The sequence below is a fragment of the Buteo buteo genome, chromosome Z (genome assembly GCF_964188355.1).
Source record: "Buteo buteo chromosome Z, bButBut1.hap1.1, whole genome shotgun sequence".
NCBI lineage: Eukaryota > Metazoa > Chordata > Aves > Accipitriformes > Accipitridae > Buteo > Buteo buteo.
This window is the reverse complement of record NC_134204.1, coordinates 77,559,087-77,582,568: the sequence shown is the minus strand read 5'-3', so window position 1 is coordinate 77,582,568 and position 23,482 is coordinate 77,559,087. Positions and strand designations below refer to the sequence as shown.

General features: G+C 45.8%; 1 protein-coding gene across 4 annotated transcripts in view; it reads left to right on the top strand.

Moving 5' to 3' along the window:
* The first annotated feature begins 3,753 nt into the window (after positions 1-3,753).
* LOC142026647 (uncharacterized) overlaps positions 3,754-23,482 on the top strand; it is an 83,725-nt gene continuing 63,996 nt past the window's right edge. For 3 of the 4 annotated variants that reach the window (XM_075019854.1, XM_075019851.1, XM_075019853.1), the window contains exons 1-4: positions 3,754-3,825; positions 4,021-4,514; positions 4,682-4,792; positions 9,775-10,018. In XM_075019854.1, coding sequence (XP_074875955.1) covers positions 4,715-4,792; positions 9,775-10,018 — 322 coding nt within the window. In that variant the 5' untranslated portion in view covers positions 3,754-3,825; positions 4,021-4,514; positions 4,682-4,714. The remainder of the gene's footprint in view (positions 3,826-4,020; positions 4,515-4,681; positions 4,793-9,774; positions 10,019-23,482) is intronic. The other variant, XM_075019852.1, reaches the window with a different exon arrangement.

The window sequence follows — 23,482 nt, the reverse complement described above, 5'->3', positions numbered from 1 at the left end:
CTCGCCCTCCCGCGGGGCCCTGAACTGCGTGGGAAACAACTTCTTGCTGCGTTTTCGGGAATGCAGGAGCGACTGGTCTCAGCATAGGCGAGACCCGAGAGTCAGAGCCTCTTCCATAGCTCTCTTGATTCTGCGTTGCCAGCTGAGGACCGGATGGACGCTCCGGCTTCAACGTCTCTGTTTTGCACCCCAAAATTACAGACCAAACAGGCGATCTCGAAACACCCTGCTGCTGAGGACACTCCTTCAGTTTCTCCCATCTTGGCCACAACCAGCATTTCCTCTCTAGAGCAGCACTCACAGCAGGGGCACAAACTCAGAAAGCACTGGCACCACCAGGCAGCGGCATCAATCCCCCCCCATTTCCAGGCTGCAGGGCAGCGGCACTGTGTCCGTACTCGGCGTCCTTGCCAAGACTCCTCCAGCTCCTGGCGGGTGCCTTTGCCAAAGCATCGCTGCCTCAGTGGCCATCAGCTGCACAGCGGAAAAAACAAGAACGGGAACCACCGTGCTGCATCCCGCAGCTCTGGTTTCCCAGAAAAACATCAAAGCTTGCTGGAAAAACAGTGAGCGAAGACTCTTCCAGGACAAAATGCAAAATTATGCATTTCATAAGCACTGTGTTTCGGGTAAGAGGGCAGTGGGAGAAGCAGAAAAGTTCCGGCAACAGCAAAATACTCCAAAGAATATTAGCTGTGAAGACTATTTAATTCTACAAAGTCAAAATTAATTTTTTTTGTCAGTATGAAGTGAGGAGTGAGAACACGTTCACCAAAAAGACTGTGGTGGGTTAACCCTGGCCAGGTGCCCACCAAAGCCGTTCTATCACTCCCCCCGCCTCGGCTGGACAGGGGAGAGAAAATGTAACAAAGGGCTCGTGGGTCGAGATAAGGACGGGGAGAGATCACTCAACCAATTACCGTCATGGGCAGAAGAGACTCAACCTGGGGAAAATTAACATCATTTATAGCCAGTCATCAACCAGACTAGGGTAAAGAGGAATAAAACCAAATCTTAAAACACCTTCCCGCACCCCTCCCTCCTTCCCGGGCACAGCTTCACTCCCAGATTCTCTATCTACACCCGCCCAGCGGTGCAGGGGGACGGGAAATGGGGGTTACGGTCAGTTCATCACACGTTGTCTCTGCCGCTTCATCTTCTTCAGGGGCAGGACTCCTCACACTCTTCCCCTGCTCCAGCACGGGGTCCTTCGCATGGGAGACAGTTCACGAATTTCTCTGGCATGGGTCCTTCCCACGGGCTGCAGTTCTTCACAAACTGCTGAGGCGTGCGTCCCTTCCACGGGCTGCAGTCCCTCAGACACAGATTGCTCCAGCGTGGGTCCCCCACAGGGTCACGAGTCCTGCCAGAAGACCTGCTCCAGCGTGGGCTCCGCTTGCCACGGGGCCGCAGGTCCTGCCAGGAGCCTGCTCCAGCGTGGGCTTCCCACGGGGTCACAGCCTCCTTCAGGCTTCCCCCTGCTCCGGTGTGGGGTCCTCCCCGGGCTGCAGGTGGAGATCTGCTCCCCTGTGGACATCCCTGGGCTGCAGGGGGACAGCCTGCCTCACCAGGGTCTTCACCACGGGCTGCAGGGGAATCTCTGCTCCAGTGCCTGGAGCATCTCCTCCCCCTCCTTCTGCACTGAGCTGGGGGTCTGCAGGGTGGTTTCTCTTAATTGATCTCACTCCTCTCTCCGGCTGCCGTTTCTGTGCCCCCTGCAATGTTTTTCCCCTTCTTAATGTGTTATCCCAGAGGTGCTACCACTATCGCTGATGGGCTCGGCCTTGGCCAGCGGTGGGTCCGTCTTAGAGCCGGCTGGCCTTGGCTCTATCGGACATAGGGGAAGCTTCTGCAGCCTCTCACAGAAGCCACCCCTGTAACCCCCCTGCTACCAAAACCTTGCCACACCAACCCAATACACTCATCCATCTAAAATGGATCTTTTCATAAGATTTGTCTTATAGACAGTGTTGATGCTAGGGCAGTACGCTCCAGCTAGGCCCACACTAACATTTCAGAAGATCAGGATCTCGGGAAACAGTTTCTGCACGCCCGTGCCTTTCTGTCGGTTGCACAGCAGAGGGAAGCACGAGGCCCACGGCGCGATGAACATGCCCTTCCCTCATCCTTGGGAAACCACTGCGAAAACAGAAAAGAGATCCGTTTATTAAGGACAGAACATTCTTCCACCGTACCACGTAGAGCCCATGAAAAGGGGTGGCAAAATCAAGTATGTGAGGCAGAACATCTGTGTCCTTAATGTATGGCAAAGTTGAATCACTGGCAGTTAGTAAGGTTGTTGGGGTTTGGGTTGGGTTGGGTTTTTTTGTCCCTGTAGCGCTGTGTCTTAGGTGAGAGTTTAACTGCGTGTCGCATGACTGATCTGACGCTGAGAGGGAATAGCCGGGAAAGGAGTTTTGGTCCGCAGTAATTTCTTCCTTCACTCCCGTGCTGTTAGGATTTCCTCACGTCTCACTGCTGAGGAAACCGGTAATTACAAGCTTGCCCAAATTCATCTGTACAAAGCCACTGAATGCAGTCTTTTATACATAGGAAACCCGTAGATAAACTCCGCTATCTGCAGATATGGCTAACGTGACAGTAATCCTTGGAGTATTCCAAGAGGAATAATTCCAAGAGGAGTAATCCTTGGGCAGTTCTCCATTCCTCATACTGGAAGAAAAGTTGACGCCTGGAGTATTGTCACAGTGCAAAAATTCTATAAAAGTTCGGGAAGATGGTTTCTTGTACCAAAAGGGAAGCTCCTTTTTCTTAGCATGATATATTAGTCACGACATCAGCTGAGACATGTACAGTGAGGTAATCCTTATTTCAAAGAACAAAGCTGAAACTAGTAAGACCAGTCAGGAGAAATAGAACAAACATGATGGGAGTAGGACAAAAATGAGATGGCAGTGTGCCCAGGTGGCCAAGAAAGCCAATGGCTCCCTGGCTTGCATCAGCAATAGTGTGGCCAACAGAACTGGGAAAGTGATTGTTCCCCTGTACTCAGCACTGGTGAGGCCGCACCTTGAATCCTGTGTTCGATTTTGGGCCCCTCACCACAAGAAAGACATTGAGGTGCTGGAGCGTGTCCAGAGAAGGGCAACCAAGCTGGTGAAGGGTCTAGAGCACAAGTCTTATGAGGAGCGGCTGAGGGAACTGGGGTTGTTTAGTCTGGAGAAAAGGAGGCTGAGGGGAGACCTTATCGCTCTCTACAACTACATGAAAGGAGGTCGTAGTGAGGTGGGTGTCAGTCTCTTCTATCAAGTAATTAGTGATAGGATGAGAGGAAACGGCCTCAAGTTGTACCAGGGGAGGTTTAGACTTGATATTAGTAAAAATTTCTTCACCAAAAGGGTTGTCAAGCATTGGAACAGGCTGCCCAGGGAAGTGGTTGAGTCGCCATCCCTGGAGGTGTTTAAAAGGCGTGTGGATGTCTGAGGGACATGGTTTAGTGGTGGAATTGGCAGCGCTAGGTTTACGGTTGGACTCCATGACCATAAAGGCCTTTTCCGACCTAAAATAGTTAAGTCTATTCTCAGAGCTTTCTTCCACCGCGGGCCCCTGCGCCTCACCCCGGAGGCGCCATCTTGTGGGCAGGCGGCCATTAGCCGCGGGCGAGCTGGTCACGTCCCCCTTCTCCTGGAGAGGGGTCCCGAGCGCGCGGGCCAATCAGGGCGGCCGACGCTGCGGAGAACGCGGACCCCGGCCGGGTCGGCGCGGCCGGCGGTTCCTCAGAGTCCCGGGCGGCCGGCGGTTCCCTCAGAGTCCCGGGCGGCCGCCGGCCCCTCTCAGTCCCGGGCGGCCGCCGGTTCCCTCTCAGTCCCGGGCGGCCGCAGGCCCCTCAGAGTCCCGGGCGGCCGGCGGTTCCCTCAGAGTCCCGGGCGGCCGGCGGTTCCCTCAGAGTCCCGGGCGGCCGGCGGTTCCCTCAGAGTCCCGGGCGGCCGGCGGTTCCCTCAGAGTCCCGGGCGGCCGGCGGTTCCCTCAGAGTCCCGGGCGGCCGCCGGCCCCTCTCAGTGCCGGGCTGCCGCCGGCCTGCGCCGAGGGCCGCGGGAGTTTTGTGTGTGCACCGTGAGCTCAGGTAGTGAGTGAACGCCGCCGCTCTACAGCGGGGGCAGGGTAGAACGCGGCTTTGGCGGCTGTAGGAACAGCTTTGTTGGGCCACCGCTGTGCTGAGGGTGCCCGAAGGGCCGCGTCTCCCCACAGCGCTGGGTGGCGGTCGTTCAAGTCTGCTTTCACGTAGTGCGCGGCCTCGAGGGGCGGCAGATCCTCGGCCAGGGTCCGCCGCATCCCACGTCTTGACACAGCGACTGCGAGACTGCCGCGCGTCGAGGGATAACATGGCGTGCCGTTCCTGTGAAGGTGTGTGTTGTAGCCCCTGCATCCTTCTCGCTGGGAGTGATGCGTGCCTGGCCGTGGGTAGCCATCGGGCAGCCTGTTCTTCATTGCGGCGTGTGCTTCAGCGGGAGGCCTGGGCGAAGGCAAAGCCTGAGTAACAGGCAAGCTAAAATGTAAGCACCTGACAGCATGTCACCACGCGAAGACGTGCAGCTGCGCGTCAGTGGCCAAGAGCGTAGTGATGCAGCACTGCCTTTGAAATCCGCTGCGTCTCTGTTGATACGAGTTTCATGTGGGGTTTTTTAACAAGTAATTTAATGTCTTTGTTTCTCTCCTTTAGTCTTTAAATATGGACTGAGCATCTCTGTACTGCATGAGTGTTAATGAGGCACAGCTTGGCACACTTGCAAAGCGAATGTGGAAGATGTCTGCGAGCATGGGAGCGAAAGAGGTGAGACTTGAGGGAGGGAGGTCTGTGGGACGGGGGCTTTGCTGCTCTGCCGCAGGTGGAGAGGTGAGGGCAGGGAGGAGCTGCTGCTGTAGGGTGGGGGAACCTTCAGACACCAGCGTTTGTGGATGCTCTGACTGTCTCTCGGTAGCAATGTGACAGCTGGGTTTCTGGCACGCTGGCACAGGCAGAGGAAACGGTAGGGTTGTGGCCTTTTGCAGCCTCATGAGGGTAGAGGTACCATCTCAGAGCAGTGACCCGAGGAGGCAGCCGACTTCTGTGAAAGACTCCATTCTCTATTGACCAAAGGCATTGCTCGGCCTGGTTAGATTTTTTTTCTCCCCTCTTTCTTTTTCCTTCCCTCCTTCCCCCCCAGTCAGATGATTAAGTGATTCAGACAGAAGTAATAGCAACGATCATTAGCAGGAGTCAGACAGGAAGTTGCAGTGCAAAACAAACTTTTGGCAGAAGTCCATTTTTAAGGTACTCTGCAGCACGTTTAATGATGTAATTCTCCAGTGCATCTGAATGTTTAACTATACCTGCGAAGGCGAAAAGTCCCTGGCTCATGCAAAATAGCCCTGAAGTATATAATTAATTTTGATCCATTGAAAATTCAGCAGGCCTGCACTGAGTTATAATGTTGGGCTTTTTGCGGGTGGCTTAATGCGTTTCTTTTGTGCATGCAGATTTTATCAAAGGTGGTGGCTCTTGGTCTAGTCAATATAAACTTCTTGTCTTTTGGAGCATATATGCGTTTCTGACATTATGTCCAGAATAGCAAAAGATTTTATTAACACTGTGTGAGGTCCCAGGAGAAGCCTAAACATGGGAAAAATACAGATTTTAAAAGAAATTGCTCATTTCCTTGTCTGTGAGTAAAATGTGAGTTTGCCGGACCTGGGCAGATGGCTTTTATATTTTCAGAACCTGTCAGGTTTTTGCTTGGAAAGTGAAGAGTGTGGGATTTTTTCTTGACCTTTCATATTTATCTCTGTTCCATTTTTCACGCTCGTGAGGCACCCCCCATATTATGAGGAAATACTAATTTCTGTTTCACGAGCTGCTTTGTGCCTTTCACACAGTATTGAGCTGTGTCCAGTCAAAGATCCACTGCGTGTGCAACTTTACAGTAAGCATTTTTCCTCTGAGTAACTTACGCAGCTGCAAGAATTTTTAGTTGGTGCTCTTTGCAATCAGCTCTATAAGTGTCAGTACACCAAAGTACAGAAACTACGTGGAGACAGCACAGGGTTATGTTACAGCTGGGATGTGGGCATAGCTTACGCAGGCACGGCCGGAACGGCCTAAAGCTGGCTAAGCCATCTTCTTGTAACAGCGTAACTGGGAAATGTCAAATCCAGGCAAGCAGCTTGGTTTGTATGTGGAATATTCACCTCTGCTGCTGTCTTCCTGTTGCATCTGTGTTGCTATGGGTATCTGAATTAGCGAACTTTGAGGTAGCTCAGGCATGTCGTGGAGACAACACGCTTGGTCTTTGTCAGAAACTTGCAGAAGTGCAGCTCGGGTTTCCAGGCTGTGGTATATGTGGCACGAGTGCTATGGGGACTGGTGGCAGGCAGCCTGCTGCTGGTGTAGAGCTGGTTGTAGAGCCCAGCTGCAGGAGGCAGCCCAACTTCTCCAATTTCTTGGCAGACTGACTAAACCTTGCAGGTGTGTTTAATGGTATTGGCATGCCCAGCCCTCTCTTCTGACCAAGTGACCTTTTAACAGCTTCAGTCCAGTGGCACAGTTTATCACATTTCCTCTTAAGGCACCATGTCCCAGGGCTTTGGAGAGCATAGTCTGTGGTGGGCTTGCACCGCAGCAGGGAAGCAGTGGCAACATCTGTCTCCTGTCGTGGGAGCACCGTGGCTGAGACAAAGAGGATCAATTCAAGCATTCCCTCCAGTGGTGTTTCCTCTGTTGGGCAAGTCTGCCTGCCCCAGCCATTTCTCTCCCTCTCCTTGCTCTGCAGGGAGAGTGAGGTGAACCAGCCCGCTGCCCTGCACTGCATCTTCATCCCCATGAAGCCTGTGGTATTTCTCTCAAGTCTGGGAGGACTCGGTTGCTCCCCTCAGGCCAGAACTGAGATTGTGTTATAAGAACTTTGTCTAAACCAAGCGATGTTAGGTGAGGACTACAAGCTGCTGCTGCTGCAAGACTGAGTTCGCAATTTGCCATTGCTGTCTGCTTTTGTGGTATTTGTACCGCTGCAGACGAGGCAGGAGAGCTTCACTCTGCTTATTCTGTGGTGGGTGTGAGCAGCCGTGCAAGCTGCAAGGCAGTGGCAGCACAGCTCTCCATTCACAAAGCCCGACTTTGTTGCAGAGAGGCCTCCTAAAGAAAAATGGGCTGACTAAATTAGACTGTTTCAGTGTGGACTAGGAAAAGTGGGAGTATATTTTAATGTCAAAGAAGAGTGAAATCTTTTTGTGTGAAATTGCTGTCTGCAGAGAGAGAGAGTGATGGTTAGGGCTCTAGGTGAATCAACAGTGGTAGTAATACCACAGTGCAGTGAAATGTGGCAATACGTTGTTACGGGGCAATAATGTTTCTGTTGATGTCAGCATAGAACATTAGCAAGAACTGAAAAACTGATTAATAGAAAACAACTTTTCTTCCAAGGCAACGTACCTGATCTCCAGTGCAAGACTGGGAGATAATAGCTAGAAGCTATATAAATGTGCTATAGGCAGATGAAAAAAGGGCAGTGAACCATGATGGAGGGAAAATTGCCTTTCCACCTGTAGTTATTAATTGAAGGAACTCTTTTGAAGCAACCACATTTAAGCAAATGCACAGTAAGGCACCTAGAAGTAAAAGTGGATTTCAATTAGTTTTTTTTTACCTTCTCAGCCAGTGTTTCTGGCAGAGCCTGCAGAAGTTACTACCATTGGTGGAATTAATACAGCTGCTGTCCTCATCTGTGTGTGTATATAGGAGGCATCTTTCATGCAACTGGTAACTACTTTAAAATTGGAGTGACTGTTCAGCTCCGCTTTTTACACAGAGCAGCCTGTGGTTTTCTCTGCAGCAAGGAGCCACTGCATGGACAAGGGGGAATTGCTTTTCTTCAGTTTCCACTGGCCAACGGGGATGCCTTTTTAAAAAATAGTGTAAAAAGTTATTACTACAGTAGCTGGGAAGACAACGCTGCAGTTCACGATTTTGCTTGCCGTGGGTGCCTCGCAAGCTATCTCCACAACATCATCACAGTGGTTGCCTTAGGATGGAAACGGCACTGGTTAGTGGGAAGCTGTTTGGTCTTTTGTGCTTTTAGCAGTACTGCGAAAGAGAGAGGTCAATTTAGTTCTTTCATTAGCTTTGTCTGGGTCGTGTAGTTTCATCACTGTAAAATGAATCGTGTTTGATCCAGGAGGAAACGGGCTCCTGTCTTCGAAGGCTTGGCTGGTTGCTTTTCAGGACCTACACAAGGTCCTTGGTAGAGCTCACGCCTTGGGGCTCTTAGACAAAATGTAGCGTTTCACTTCTTCTGGCTGAGCAGGACAGGGTTTACCATTTTTGAGAAACGACAGTTCATCTTCTCATTCCCGACAGTACTACAGAGCTGGCTGTACTGGCATGAATCCACCTAAGTCCAGCAGCATCAAAGGAAAAAATGTCTGTGAGAGAGAGACTGCCCAGATCAGCAGTGACACCAAAGACGTTAGTGCGTGACCACAGCCAAGAAGTACCAAGTTTCTTGAAATCCACACCCAGAGGCCCCACCTTCTTTCCGTTTGGTCCCTGAACTAACTGATTTAACAAAACCAGTTCTGTCTGTCTTTGAGCAATCCAGTCCTTGCCTTCTTTGTCCTTCATACATTTTTGAAACCGAGTTTTCGGAAGCTGTGAAAAACAAGTTCTAATTGAAATGAAAGCATTTGTATTGTCTTCTGAAGTCAGGGCTTTCTTCTCCCAAAATGGCATTTTCTGTTGGAAATCATTTGTCAAGAGTCAAACAAATCCTCTTCAAACAATTAGAAACTTGCTTTCTTTTTCTTAGGAAGGACTGCTGTTGTCATCAAGGTCTGGTAATTGCCATTAGCACATGAATGCCACAGCTTGAGTGTGAAATACACATACTGTATCATTTTTACATTTCACAGCTCGAAACGCACTTGTGTGTTTGGGTTTTTATTCATTCCCTGAGCAACATGCTGTGTGTTGCCTCTAGCTCACACCTCTCTGTAATGTGGTTTTACTGGTTATTAGATTTCTAAGACCCTGTCAGAAATTTAACCTTTTTTTTTTTAAAATTATTTTTACTTTTCTAAATAGTGAACATTGTGCCATAATATTTGGATGTGTAACTGTTCTGACGGAATTTCAGGTATCTGGTAGCTAGTGAGTGGGAATAAAGCGGGTTTGTTTGACCTGAGAGAGTCAGTGAAGAAAAACAGATTCTAAGAGAAACGAGTGTTGTCTTTTTGAGAAACATTATTTTGTTTGGTTAGTAGAACTGCTGAATAAACTGTCAAAACTCTTTCAAGCCTTACCATGTGGTTCCCAGAATAAGTAATTCTTTTAGCGGAGGAAGTATTCATGCACAGTTCTGGCATTTCAGAAGGCTAGCGTTGTTTCCTGGGCTTCAGTGAAAATCTCTGAAATACCCTGGTCTGGGTGACCCCTGCTGATTTTCAGCAGACAGCTTGAAAACGGCAAGTTTGCAAACCTTTTCTTCTGTGATTGGATGCAAAGTATCTCCTGGTGTCTTCCTCACTGATCCTGCCTCAGGACAGGTATTTCATTATGTCAGGAGCGTGTGCCAGGGAAAAGAGGTTACTAGCAGAATGCCGCTTTACCAGGACGGTTTGTGCAGGCACCCAGGCTGCTAGGGAGGAAAGGAGATGGTTGCCGTGTTGAGATTTGAAATGGCTGTAGCGCAACGCTGCCGACGTGGCCCACAAGCAGGTGTGTGTTCCCCATCCACGTTGAGGTGCAGAAGGCAGTTTCATTTTTTGTTCTGATCTTCTTCTTAGGAGCCACCAGAAGGAGCCACTGCAGTGGAAGGCACTGACAATGGCACAGACAGAGAGAAGAGGAAAACCTCCATCTTGGAAATCGTAGCAGCGTACGAAAGTGAACGGAATGAAAAATTGGTGGATGTTCGGTGCTGTGCAGATATCCCGCCATGTTTTATCCCACCACTGTCCACTCAAGTGCTAGCTTCTGGGATGCAGATTTACCCACGAGGAGCCATCACCCTTTCACGAGCTATTGCAGGTGAAGTGCAGTTAATGGCATCTCCAACTAATCATCTCCAAAACTGGAGAAAGTTATCCCACTTTAGTCTGGGAGGGGGAGAAAATTTGGAACTAGAGTAAAATAGTGAAGTTCAAAGCAGTATATGTCATTCTTGTGTTCTTGAACTGCCCATACCACAGCATGCAAACCAACCTGCATTCAAGAGGCCAGTTCCTTCAAAATTTGGCACTTTTCTGGATTTGCGGTATCTAAAGCGGGTGGACGGCATATTTCCTGAATGTCATCTCTCTTGCTTCCTGCTGTTTCTGCATAGAGCCATGAGGTCTGTTTTGGTTTCTGCACACAGATGTATTGCACTGGAGGTTTAAATGACAGGTTCATCCTCTGCTGGCAAATCTTAACGGACAGGTTCTGAAAATATTTTTGTATCTGAGAGTAACTAGAATCCAATTAAGTAAGTGAGAAAAAGAAAAAGTTATTTACCGTCCTGCCAGCATAAATGAATTTTTTGGAGAGGTTGTGTGTCTGAGCAACACAACATTTGACACTAGCCCATCAGTTACATACAAACTGCTCAGCACAGTGGTAGCCAGCATAAGCTCTGCTTGGGCAAAACTTTACCTGACCTCCGCAGGCAGTTAAATAACATTTCCTGGGACCTGTTCTGTTGCTTCACTCAAAATGGAAGGATTCTTCCAGTTCCTGCTGGCTTGGCAAAACAAAGCTCCTGCCTCAGCATGCCACCAGACAGAGAATAATCCTTTCTCTTAAAAATGAGTTGTCAGTGGTATAGATTCACTGTGCTGTGTACAGAAGGAGTGTTCTTCAGAAAACAGGGACACCAGTCACTTTTCATCCAGTGCTGAATCACTCATGAGGTTTAGAGAATTGAGGCGATGCTTTAGCTGCTTTATGTCATTTGTGCAAACCTCTCTCCAAGGGCAGCTATCTCAGTGGAGACCAGTGTCCTCTGGGATACTGACGGACTGGCTGGTGTAGCAGGGCTGCAACTCACACTGCGCAGGTCCAGGATGGCCACAGGCTTTGACATGGCATCTAAGTGGGTTAGCCAAGTAAGGGGGTTCAAAGGCAGCCAAAGCTGACCTTGAATAATGGAGAGTATTGTAGTGTAGTCCAGTTACTCACCCTGGCTTAAATTTGGCAACATCACGAGTAACTGCCGGGGTTTGATTCTCCAGTCAGTTTGCCAATTTACCAATTCCCAGTACATGCAGGACGTGCTGGGGGAGTTTTCCTAGGAAAGCTTTAGTTTCTTTGCCTATCAACCTCATTTTTTTCTTTCCTGCTCAAAACTGCATTAGGAATCTACCCTGTGTGGTATTTAAATGAGTAGCATGAGAGTCAAGTTGTGAGTGAAGTGCAGTCACTGAACAGTGACAAGAAAAACCAGCATGTTAAGCTGTAAGCAGTACCTGGCAACTTTCACCCAGAGAAGCGTACCATGTGAACATATTATTTGTTTGCAGCCACAGGGGCTGCGGAGAGTATATCGGTAATTTTCGGCTTGCAAGGAGGAGGCACAGCTGGCTTCTGTTTTGACACATTGGACTGCCAAATTTGACAAATTGGCAATGAGGTGGTTTTTATCTAAGATTTCTGCAGTAAATTAATTAGCAATTATGTTACACTGTTGTTGCACGTTGCTCATCTCAGAAGAAGTGAGAGGTGCTCTGGATAGTTTTGGGCCAGAGGAGTCTGTGTATTCTTGAGGAGCTACACGTGCATCCTGCTGTCGTGAGATGTGTTTTGGACTACATCTACCAGTTAAGTGTGCCTGTGCAAAACCTGCTTTGATTAGATGCATCCTTTGGGCAAAGCACAAGGTTTGAAGGTTCAAGTCTCTTGCCTTTGGGTAATAGACTCCATCGGGGAATGTTACGTTCTCTCTATGGAGGAAAATGTTCTGTCACCTTGGCCTTCTTGAATAGGACTAAACACATTTTTACAAACCTTCAAAATGTGTATTCAGACCACATGTAAAACAGCCTTCTCAAATGCAAGAAATTGAAAGTTCTTGCACTGCCTTGTTTTACAGATGTGGTCCAAACGTGTCTAAAATGTAGGTTTCTGTTTATAACGGTACCATAAATAGCTATCAGAAGAATTAGGTATTTGGTTTGGGTAAATACACAGAGACAACAAAGTATGAAATCTTAAGACAATCACAAAGTTTGGACTCGCACATTTAAAGTTCTGATGCGTTCTGCCAAGCTAGTGACCAAGCTCCACTGCTGTCTACAGGAGTGAATCTGACTGTGTGCCGCTCTCAATTCTTGTAAGAAAGTGGAGATTCCTGTTCTGTAATTAAGGACAGAATGGTGTCCTGGAGCTGACGCTGTAGTGGGAGTCCAAATGGTCATAGCATATAGTGAGGTGTAATACTGACGTTGGAAGGCGTTATGGATTTTTGTGGGCGTATTGTATCAGATGCTCCAGCTAAATACTGAATTAATTCTTCAAAGACGTCTATTATAGTGCTCATATAAGTAATTAAGCTGTGATTTAGCTTAGGAGTGTGGTCATAAGTAATGCTGGCTCCCTGGCAGCTGGGGAGGCAGGGTGCAGCACTCTTAATGCCTAGTAAATGCTCAGCTTGAACTGTATTTGCCTGAGCCCATTCTGCTTCAGAGCAGTATGAGACAGACCAGGAGATGCACCTCCGGGGAATCAGGATACCTTCTGGGTGATTAAAGTGACTCTGCTTTTGACCTTTGGTCTTTCATGTTATCACACCATCCACGGTGTGCTAATAATCTCAGAAAAATTCATGGCTTAAGCAAGGTATGCCACACTGTGCATTATAAGGCTTTTATTTTGTTCTGTGCTGTGCAGTTGTAAACCCTGAAAGCTAAGCCCCAAGACTAACGATAGCAAAGGAGCCCCAAGAGAGAATTTCCTGTAGTCACATGACGTTCTTTTCTCCAAGTGAGGGCAAAACTGTCCAGTTCTGGTTCTGTGCACACCCCATCCCTCCTGCAGGTCTTCCAAGAGCACTTTTGACATTGCAGGAATGGTCTAGGACTGGTCTTGCATTTTCATGAATAAAGGGCAACTTAGTATATGCACCCCTACAGAAATAAATGATCCAAAATGTTACATATATATTCTGTATGAAGTTAAGCTAAATAAGTGGATACTGAAAATGTTATAACGTTACAGTGCCCTAAGGTTGTTAAATTACAATAGTATCAGTGGTAGCTATATGAACCGATTGTTCAAGAATTCCTATTCTCAGCTTAAGAACCATAACAAAAAAATCAATGTGGCTTATGCACAATAAAAGAAATATTCAAAGGCACCAAACAAGAAATGAATTTACTCTAGGATTTTTGTTTTCAGTTTTATTCTTAATGAGTTAAAAGAATCTTTAAGTGTAATCTGGAGTTGTTAGAACGGTAAGGAGCGTCAAGGTACACAGCTAAGTGCTGTTAACTAGTCCTTCTGCTAATTTCAGTTAATAAACAAGAAGAAGAGTTTTACCTTCTTTTATCTACAGAGTTTCTGAGTATGTAAGAATGAATTTCCCAAAGGCAGAGATGATTTGACTAATTCAGTCACTGACTAAAGTACATTATGAGTATACAGCTAGGTTTGCAGATACTGCACACAAACCTTCACCCTTAATTAGATTATACCAGAAGTAGATAATGGTTTTACAGTCTGCTTCTCATCATCTTATTAAGCGTAACACCATACAGACTGGAAACAAGGTGGTTTCGTATAATCCTGTGTGGGGTCATATGGTTTGAAGCAGTCTGTGAATCCATCTTCAGAGGAACACATTCAGGAGTTTGTGCCAATCCTTTGATCTGTTCTGAAATGTTCCTATTTTCAGTAGCTTTCAAAATGGGATAGTGCCACCCAAGCTACCTAGCCGTGAATGAGAGCCACGTAGAGTCCAGCTGTTCTTGCCTTCCAGTTGTCTTAATGAGGATGAAGAGGCTGGAGAACTGTTGTCATGAATTGCAGTTGTACCCACGATGGCATTAGGTTTTATGACACAGATGTTTATCAGCATTTGAAGAAAGTAATTGCTTTTCTTTTCTAAGTTCAATGAAGAGATTGGGACTGAAGGAACATAGTAACTTAGTTCCAGTATTTCAGCTCTCTTGGGTGTTGGTATAAATAGCTTTGGGAATATGGAGTGACTGGGAAGACAACAGAAAGAAACAAGTCAACCGGCTCCACTAGCCTCCTTCTTGGAACAGGCTGTCAACACTGATAAACAAAATGCATGATCATTGCTACTAGACCAGTTCTGGTCTCTTCCTAAAACGCTGATGCAGTGTTAGCTCTTGTGATCTCTGTTCTATTGATTTATGAGGAGAGAGGATGTATTTTTATTCCAAGAGGATTTCTGTTCAAGGTGTGATGAGCTCAGAGTATTTGCTAAGTGTTTCAGGCTCTGGAGGTGGGGAAGACAAGTCTTCAGTGCTTTCTGAATGTGGAGACAAACCTGAACGTGACCCATACAACAAACCGAGATGCCAACACGTAGCTTTTGTGGTTGCTCTTGCAAATGGAAAGAACTTCCTGATTTTTCTAGGAAGCAACTTTTCCTTGAGCCTGAGTCTCAAAACTCACGTGCAACTGCCTAGCTTTATAAAAGTGAGCATGCCTTTTCCAAAACTGCTTCTGAGTGGGGCTTGAGCCTGCAAGCTTCATACCACGAGTTCTTTGAACTGAGATTCACTGAACACAGGGACAGATCATTTTCTGCTGTCTGATGGACCTCGTCTGCATACTGGGTGCATGTGAATTTGTGAAGAATGTGGCTCTAGTGAAGTTGTCACACAAGCTAATCTTGAAGCAAACCACAGTTATAATTACCTTTATGCTTCTGCTGTTGTTGTTAAGGTCAACATGTTTTGTTGTGAATACACTGGCACTCTTTAGAAGTGTCATGTAATGATTTGATTGTGTATTTTAACTAAGCAAATGACAATATTCCCACTTGTTTTCTGGATGCAGGATCAGACCTTATTCTTCCCCTCCCTTACCTCCGCAAAATTCCCCGACCTACAGCTATTTTTAAATACTGTGCTGCCCATGAGCTGAGTATCTCCAGTCCTACCTTTTAAACTTTTGTTAGTCTATTAATCAAATTCAGAAAAGGTTGGGAGAGAGTGACTCCCTGGTTTAAAAACTGGAAGTGTAGCTGTGAAATTATAACTCTCTGATGAAGAGGAAGAAGGTGACATTTTTAGCCTTTTCACGTCAAGATTTTGGCACAGGGCCTCATGTTCACTGTATCATTTTATTAAAGCTGCCCTACTTATGTCAAGAGCTGTGCAAGATTTTCATTCAAGTTTTGTTCCCCAAATACATTTCTAAACCTCATGCAAAATGAAAGACGGTTCTCTAATCGTGTATTGGGGATTTTTTTTCTCGGCTCCGAGAATTGGCTGTGTACAAGGATGATAAGTGCGAAGCTATTTTTGGTTGACAGGAAGGCTCTTTAGACAAGCTTTTCACATGGCATTGGTGTGACTCTTGTGTGTAATCTTATACACAGAAAAGACTGGTATGCCATTTTCTGACATTCTTCTATAATTGACCTGGAATACGTAAGACTATCCCTCTTATATAAATCATATTACGTTTATGAGTAAATATTAGTATAGAAGCGCTCGTGCCTACAGAGTATAAATGCCCCCCCCGCCTTGTTTTGACTGTAAAAGAAATGAGAGAGAAGTATAGAGGAGTATTCTAAAAACGATGCATAAATTAAAGCAGTAATTCATTAAAAACTGTGAAATGTTTATGTTGCAGGCAACAATTAATAGCCAATGTGGAATTCTCCTGTGGAAGATAAAAGAAACTCAGAGGAGGCTATATAGAAATCTTATTCTTATCTTTTGGTGGAAGCAGGTAAATTCTTTGGGGATTTTGGAACAAATGTCATCAGAAGTGTCACTATGTATAATAGTGCATTACTTTAATGACTGTGTTGTTCTAGCTCCACTCATGAAGGCTGGCTATTTTTATTCTTCCCTGAGGTTTTGATTTGCAAAATAAATGCACTTCAGGCAACAGGATTCTTGAACTGTAGTAACGTACACTAGAAGTATGTAGGTTCCTCTGGCAAGAAAATTGAAGCTCCTCTACCTACAACAGATAAAATTACTACTCTTGAGTAAGCCATCCTGCAGTTTCTGAAACTTGCCAGACAAAATTTAAACCTTACTTACTTTATGCTGTGGTTAAATTCACCATCCAACTTTCAGTAGCTGATTGATGCTGTCTGTTGCATTTTTTTTCAAGTCCTGATGGTAAAAGCTAGGCATTTCTGTTTCCTAATCTTCTAAAGACCATGATAAAACCTACTTCTGTATACTTCAACATTTCTCTGAAGACAATGATAAGATGAATTTTAATGTGAGATGTGCAGAATTCCAATGTAGCTCAGTCCAGTTATGTTTTTTTTAACATTTTATAGAAGATGAAGATACCTTTTGCAACACAGATACGTGTATGATGTGGAAACAACTTATTAATGAGTCAGTAACAGAGCTGAGAGTGCAAGACAAACATCCCTGCTCTAATTGCTAAATGAAAGCCTCTCCCTGCCATGGCAAATGTACAGATGGAGAGGGAACTGTGGTAGTATCTCTCTGTATGGCAAACAAAAGGCATGAGAGATGCACATGCTCTGGGTCAAACCATATTATTAGCTTTCTTTTAGTGTGCTTTTTGAGACTCAGACACGTTCCACGTAGGGAAGAAAGGCCAACCTCGGCCTTAGACTACCTATTTTTAAAGGCCTACCTTTTTTCAGGCACATAATCAGAAGGCAAAATTGCATAACACTAAGCGAGCCCACTCCACTTAATTCATTCTTCAGAAGAAATCAAGTGGGATTGTCTTTAAAGAAGAAAATGCTTACCGTGGCTTCTGAAAACCCTCAATAGTTTTCAGGAGTTCTTGAGTCCAGCTGCAATAGCAACAGTATAAATAGTCAGCAATAAACAAAATGTCTCACCTGTTTTTCCAGTGGGTGTTTTAAGAACTGTCAAATTCATGTGCATGTTGTTAATGTCTTCCTCAAGCCCTTCTTCAGTTTCTCTAATGGTTTCCCCTCCATTTCCTTCTGTCTTTCGGTAATGAGATGCACTTCAGGACTTAAAAAAACAGTTAAAGGTCACTAGACACCAAGTCAATTAAGAAAGAGCCTTAGCATCCAAATGCTACTGTAGTAATATCATTCTAATTAAATATTACGCAGTGTTTTGTACTGTATAGATGAAAACAGTGTAGGAATAAGAAAGAGATGAGCTATGAACCGGCACCTGCGTGGTCTCTGGGGGATGAGAGGCTTGCTGAGCCTCCACAGCTCCAAGGACTGGCAAGCTTGGCTGGGAATCTCATGCTGTAAATCGTACCAACCCTGGCAAAAATCATGCATTCATTTTGGGGTAGCTGTTTTGCCATGCTGTCCTTGGCAGCTATGTCGTCTTGGAAGGATGACTTGAATACCCTTTTAAAATCAGACTTTTCATGTAGCTTACACCCCAACTTGCTGGAAAATGTTGAGCCAGAGGTTTTTTGATCAAAATGTCAACAAAAGTTCCATGAGCCCTTGCTACATCCAAGGTGAGATTACAGCTAACCATGCTTTTCCTCAAGAAGCTTTGGAATATAAAGTGAAGTAGGAACAAATACTTTCTAGAATCTGAAAATGCAGCTTGCAGACAGAAGGAAGCATTTATCCTTCTGTGATTCCCATGCATGAGATTTCTGGTGCTAAATTACAGCCAGCATTAAATAAGTGATAGTGATAGTAAGCTGGGGAAAGTCAAGACCATAAGAAGCTATACTTAATTTATCTCCTCTTTTGCCACTGTAGTAAATGGGAGCAGGGCCAATGAATGACCTACCCCGGATTCCAGCTTTTTCACCAGACTGCAGTATCCTTTCCCTTTGTTTAGCAACAAGAAAAGGCGTGTAAAGAATTTGGTTGGTTACTGGCTTAATGGAGGTTTACTGGCAAAAACAGTGGGTAAGCTGTCTCGGATCCTATTGCCCAAGCCAATATAAAACATAACAACGCTGTTATGTAAGTTACCCCGTTAGAAAATACCTAGAAGTTTTCCTCAAGTTTGAGAGCAGAAATTTTGAAGATACTGCTGGAGATAAGTCTCCCAAGTCAAGGCAGACTGTCACAGAATCATGGAATAGTTTGGGTTGGAAGGGACCTTTAAAGGTCATCTTGTCTAACCCCCCTGCAATGAGCAGGGACACCTTCCACTAGACCAGGTTGCTCAGAACCCTGTCCAACCTGACTTTGAATGTTGCCAGGGATGGGGCACCTACCGCCTCCCTGGGCAACCTGTTCCAGTGTTTCACCACCCTCATTGTAAAGAATTTCTTCCTTGTGTTCAATCTAAATCTACCTTACCCCCTTGTCCTGTTGCTACAGGTGCTACTAAAAAGTTTGTTCCCATCTTTCTTATAAGCCCCCTTTAAGTACTGAAAGGTCGCAAGAAGGTCTCTCCAGAGCCTTCTTTTCTCCAGGCTGAACAACCCCAACTCTCTCAGCCTTTTTTCCTAGGAGAGGTGTTCCATCCCTCTGATCATTTTTGTGGCCCTCTTCTGGACCTACTCTAGCAGGTCCATGTCTTTCTTGTGCTGAGGACTCCAGAGCTGGATGCAGGACTCCAGGCGGGAACTCACCAGAGCGGAGTAAGGGGGCAGAATCACCTCCCTCAACCCACTGGCCATGCTTCTTTTGATGCAGCCCAGGATATGGTTTGCTTTCTGGGCTGCAAGCACATATTGTCATCACATGTCCAGCTTTTCATCCACCAGTACCCCCAAGGCCTTCTCCGCAGGGCTGCTCTCAATCCCTTCATCCCCCAGCCTGTGTCGATGCTGGGGGTTGCCCTGACCCATGTGCAGGACCTTGCCCTTGGCCTTGTTGAACCTCATGAGGTTCACGTGGGCCCACTTCTCGATCTTGTCCAGGTTCCTCTGGATGGCCTCCCGTCCCTCAGGCGCGTCAACCGCATCGCTCAGCTTGGTGTCATCTGCCAACTTGCTGAGGGTGCGCTAGATCCCACTAAGTCATTGATGAAGATGTTAAACAGTACTGGTCCCAATACGGACCCCTGAGGGACACCACTCCTCACCCATCTCCATCTGCACATTGAGCTGTTGACCACTACCCTCTGGATGCGACCATCCAACCAATTCCTCATCCACACAACAGTCCATCCATCAAATCCGTATCTCTGCAATTTAGAGGGAAGGATGTTGTGGGCGACCATGTCAAAGGCCTTACAGAAGTTGAGACAGATGACAGTCAAGGCATGTAGAGTTACTAGCTGAGCTAGTGACTCCAAAAATAAAAGTTATTTATTTTAACTGGGCAACATTAATGTTGCCAGAAAAGAATGTGCTCCTGGACTGTTAGTTCCTGTTGTTGTCACTGCTTAAGCCTGCTGTGTACTTGTAACTCAAGCATGGCTGCCAAGTGCTTCATCTGACACTGTTTCTTGCCTTGCAGTTAGTAGATGTTCTGAACTGCCTCTGTACTTTCTTTGGGACATAAGCACCATGCAAACTTAGCCTACAACTTACTCAAACCTAAAAAATAGCCTGCTTGCTGTGTTCCACAGAGGTGAGGCGATTCAGCGGTTCCTGAGGTTACAGAAGCTTTTGATGACACTGATTTCACAGTGCATGATAAAATGAAATATTTTGCCTGTTTGTCTTCATTTCAAAGAATGGATATTTCTGCTGTCATTTACACAAGAATTACAGAGGAGTTAATTAGTTAAATGTTAGCAGACTTAGTGTTTTATAAACAGAACAGTATCGGTTTATGAACTTACTGTTATAGAAACACCAAACCAGAGAAGAGTTTAACCCACAGTTTTTTGGTAAAGCTCAGGTCTCTTAAAAAGCCTTGGATTACAAGAATTACCGTATGAATTTGCAAAACTGGTAGTAGCGTCTTTTATGCAAATCCAAGGAGGTCAGATCTTTTTTTGGTCTTGTGCTTCCTTTTGACTTTTCTAGCTGGAGATCCATATCTAAAGTTCGGGCTTTTCTTCAGCTTTCACTTAAGCTCATTGCTACTGACGCCTCTTCTTCCCCGCTAGAGGAGGGCTGAAGTTGACCAGGTTATATCTCTATCAATTTATATCGGTATTCAGCCAGCAGGAAGGATATTGGATCTTCTTAACCATTCAGCTTTTCTGAAGAGAGTCAATGCTACACATCTCCCAGGGTGTTGGGAATGCCAGCTCTGAAGCAGCGTACTCGTTTCTAGCTAAGGTGACTTTGTTCTCTTAAGTTTCTGACTGAGCCAGAAGTCAGACTGACCCTTTGTTTAAAATGTAAAAGAATTCTGTGCAGCAAGACTCCTGTCTGGACTTCAAGTTGGTTGAGACCTGGGCTTCTGGATGCAATTGTTGGTTTCGTTTCTAGCTGGTGTATCCACCATGCATGCAGATCCAGCAGAAGATATGGCAGTTCAGCAGCTATTCCTGTTGGTGGTGACTTCTCCCATGAAATGACTGAGGCAGAAAATGACAGCTGAGACAAACAGTGTTAGAGAAACCTGTACTATTCCAACAGGCCCATACAAGCAACTGTGCTTTTGCTGAAATGCAGACTTTGTAGTGTTCGGTGGTAGGGAGCTAATTGGTCTCATATTTTGTATTACCATGAACAAATGTTCTACTCCATATCTGTGCAAGGGGCCCAAATGGGATTTCAGAAGATGTTTCTCTTGTAAAGGTTCTCTTCTAGCATAAACACTTGCATACTGGAACACATTGGCCCTTCCCCTAATGGCTGCTTTTCTTGTCAGCCACGGGCCTTTCATTTCCTAGCCATGAATGCGGAACAGTCACTCAGGCTTAGATGAGTCTGATGAAGGTAACAGATTGCACACATTTGGCCTATTTCTGGCCTATTAGTTATGACCACACTAGAGCTGTTCAGCTGCAGAACCCTGAGGTTTACCCACCCCTTTTGCCTTTACTTTCAACACACACTGATTTGCAAATGTGTTGCCATGTTTATTTACAAATGTTTATACAAGTGTTTTACAAGTGTTTCCTAACCAAAAGAGGTTATGTTGCACCTGCACCGCAGTTTATTTCTGTGGAGCAACTGAGGTCCCATTCCACAGTCACACAGGCTTCACTCTGGTGAAAGGAGAGATGGGTTTCCTTCCCACCTGAATCAGCATTGGTCCTGATGCACAGGCAGGAGGCTTTGTAACCCAAAAAGGTTTGAAATGGTGAGACTTACACCCCCGCCCAGGAACTGGGCTGCACTTCTGGATTCACCAGTTTGGATATAGCCTGCCCCTGCAGTTGTTTTATTTTTATTGCTTTGCGTTATTCATCATTTTTGTTCAGTAGAGGGCCCGTGCAGGAGCTGACAGCTATTCTTTGATATGTCACATGTCATTATTTTAGGGCAGTTATGTCCCAGCCTACATAATTAAAATAGAAAGGGGAAGGCTTCAGGAGCTTTAAAATACTTATTGTTGGAGTTATCCAGTTGTCACTGGAGGCTTTGGACGGAAAAGCCAGTGTGAGGAAACTACTAAAATAGGACAAACCACAAGTTCAGGTCTAAAGCATCCCCAAGCTTGATACGTAAGACTTTTATTTTTTTTTTTTTTTTTACCAGAGTTGTGTAGTAGAAAGAATGAAGGCTGTGGGCAGGAGTACCCTCTGGTTTCTGACAGCTGTGGGCGCAAATCTGGATTTCAGTAAGGGGTTGCCTCTAACACAAGAAATGTTCAAAGTTAAGGCAGCTCTTCGTACCTGTTGCACTGTGTGATGTGTTGGAGTTACTGTGCACCTGTAGTGTGTCCATGCCTTCTGTATGTCCTGCAGGTACAGAGTGTACCTGGGTGATGAGGAGACCCAGCCTTTGACTGATTCATTTCCTTTTCAACTGGATTAATCTTGATTGTATACACTTCACTTTCTGCCACCAAGATAAGATAAGGATAGGTTTCCTTGAGGCATTTTTGTGTCTTGCATGTTAGGCAACACTGAAATGTGACTAGCAGTGACTGAATTCCACTGAAACGGCAATCTGTTCCAGCACCCACACGTGGAAGTTGCTCTGGCACTTGATTGTTCACAGTTCAACCCAAGTTTTGTATGTGGACGTGAACAATTTTCTTTTGCTAGATATTCTTCTGCATCTTCTATTTGTTCTGCAGGCAAAGATTGTTGGTAATAGAGATTTATCTCCAATATCAAAAGCATAGAAAAGGTCTAATTAAATGATTTTTTTCTTCATTCTTCATCTAGATAACTTTCTTAACCTCTCTGCATCATCTAGCAACTAGGATATAGCATCTCTGTTCCTTCCCCATCCAGTTGTCCTTATAATTTTTATTATGTTTGTTATTATTATGCTACTTATTACTTTTTAAAGAGTGATGCTTTATAACTATTTGTTAAAAAAAAAGCACATGGGAGGAGAGGTATCACCAGTCTTTAGAAGGGTATTTCCTCACTGTGTATCCCAAGGGAGCTGTCTTCTAGGAGAAGACAATGGGGGAGGGTCAGAAATAAAGGTTGTCTTGTTAAACTCTCTGGCTTGAGCAAGCTAACGTCCTCTGTGTGCAGGGCGCAGAGCGCCATAGGCAGCTGTGAGCTCTGCTAGAAGAATTCAGTTTTGCACTGCCTAACTCATGTTGAATCACGTGGGATTAAGTTGGTTCTTAGCTGGTACCGAACTGCTTTGCCAAGTCAGGAGAGTGCCAAACCAGGGCTCAGAGAAGGTGCTGCAAGGCTGGAAGTGAGGCTTCCCATGCAGCTGTGGTCAGAGGGTTTCCCCAGTGCCTTCCTGTGCCTGGTTTGCTCGCTCAGTCTTCTTTGCAGGCTTTGGCACTCTCGTCTTGATACAAATGGTTGCACTCAGGTTAAACTGGCTGTGGCTTATGGTGCATAGAAATGATTTAAAAAAAAACAACAGTGGAAACTTGGCTCCTGTTGAAAAGCTGTCATGATTTATCCACCTGTTTAGACACTTTGTTCTGTTGTGAATCTGTCTGCCTTAGCAGTACCTATCTGCATTTAGCCCTGCTGCTTCAGAAGAGGAGTTGCAGCCTGTATGCTCTCTTATTGGTAGAAGGCTCAATTTGGCTGACCAGATGCAGCCCTCTGAAGTGTGTTAAATCTAAATTCAGTCTGACAAAAAGTTAGTTTCCGTGCCTATAAACATCTAACTACTTGAGTTCACAGCACCTGAGCGTTGCCTTACAGACTCTCAGGAAGAAGCTGTTCCCAGCCTCAGGCTTTACAAAACTCACTTGGCAGTGTGCTGTCAGAGACGGAAAACCATGAATAACGTCCACATAGCTGCCGTTTCTCTCCATAGGGCTCTCTCATGGCCAGAGTCGTGTGGCATTAGTAGCTGCAGCATGAGTGTAGGCACGTATTAAGTGGTACGTTCTTTGCTTCAGGCCTGGCTTGGCTGGTG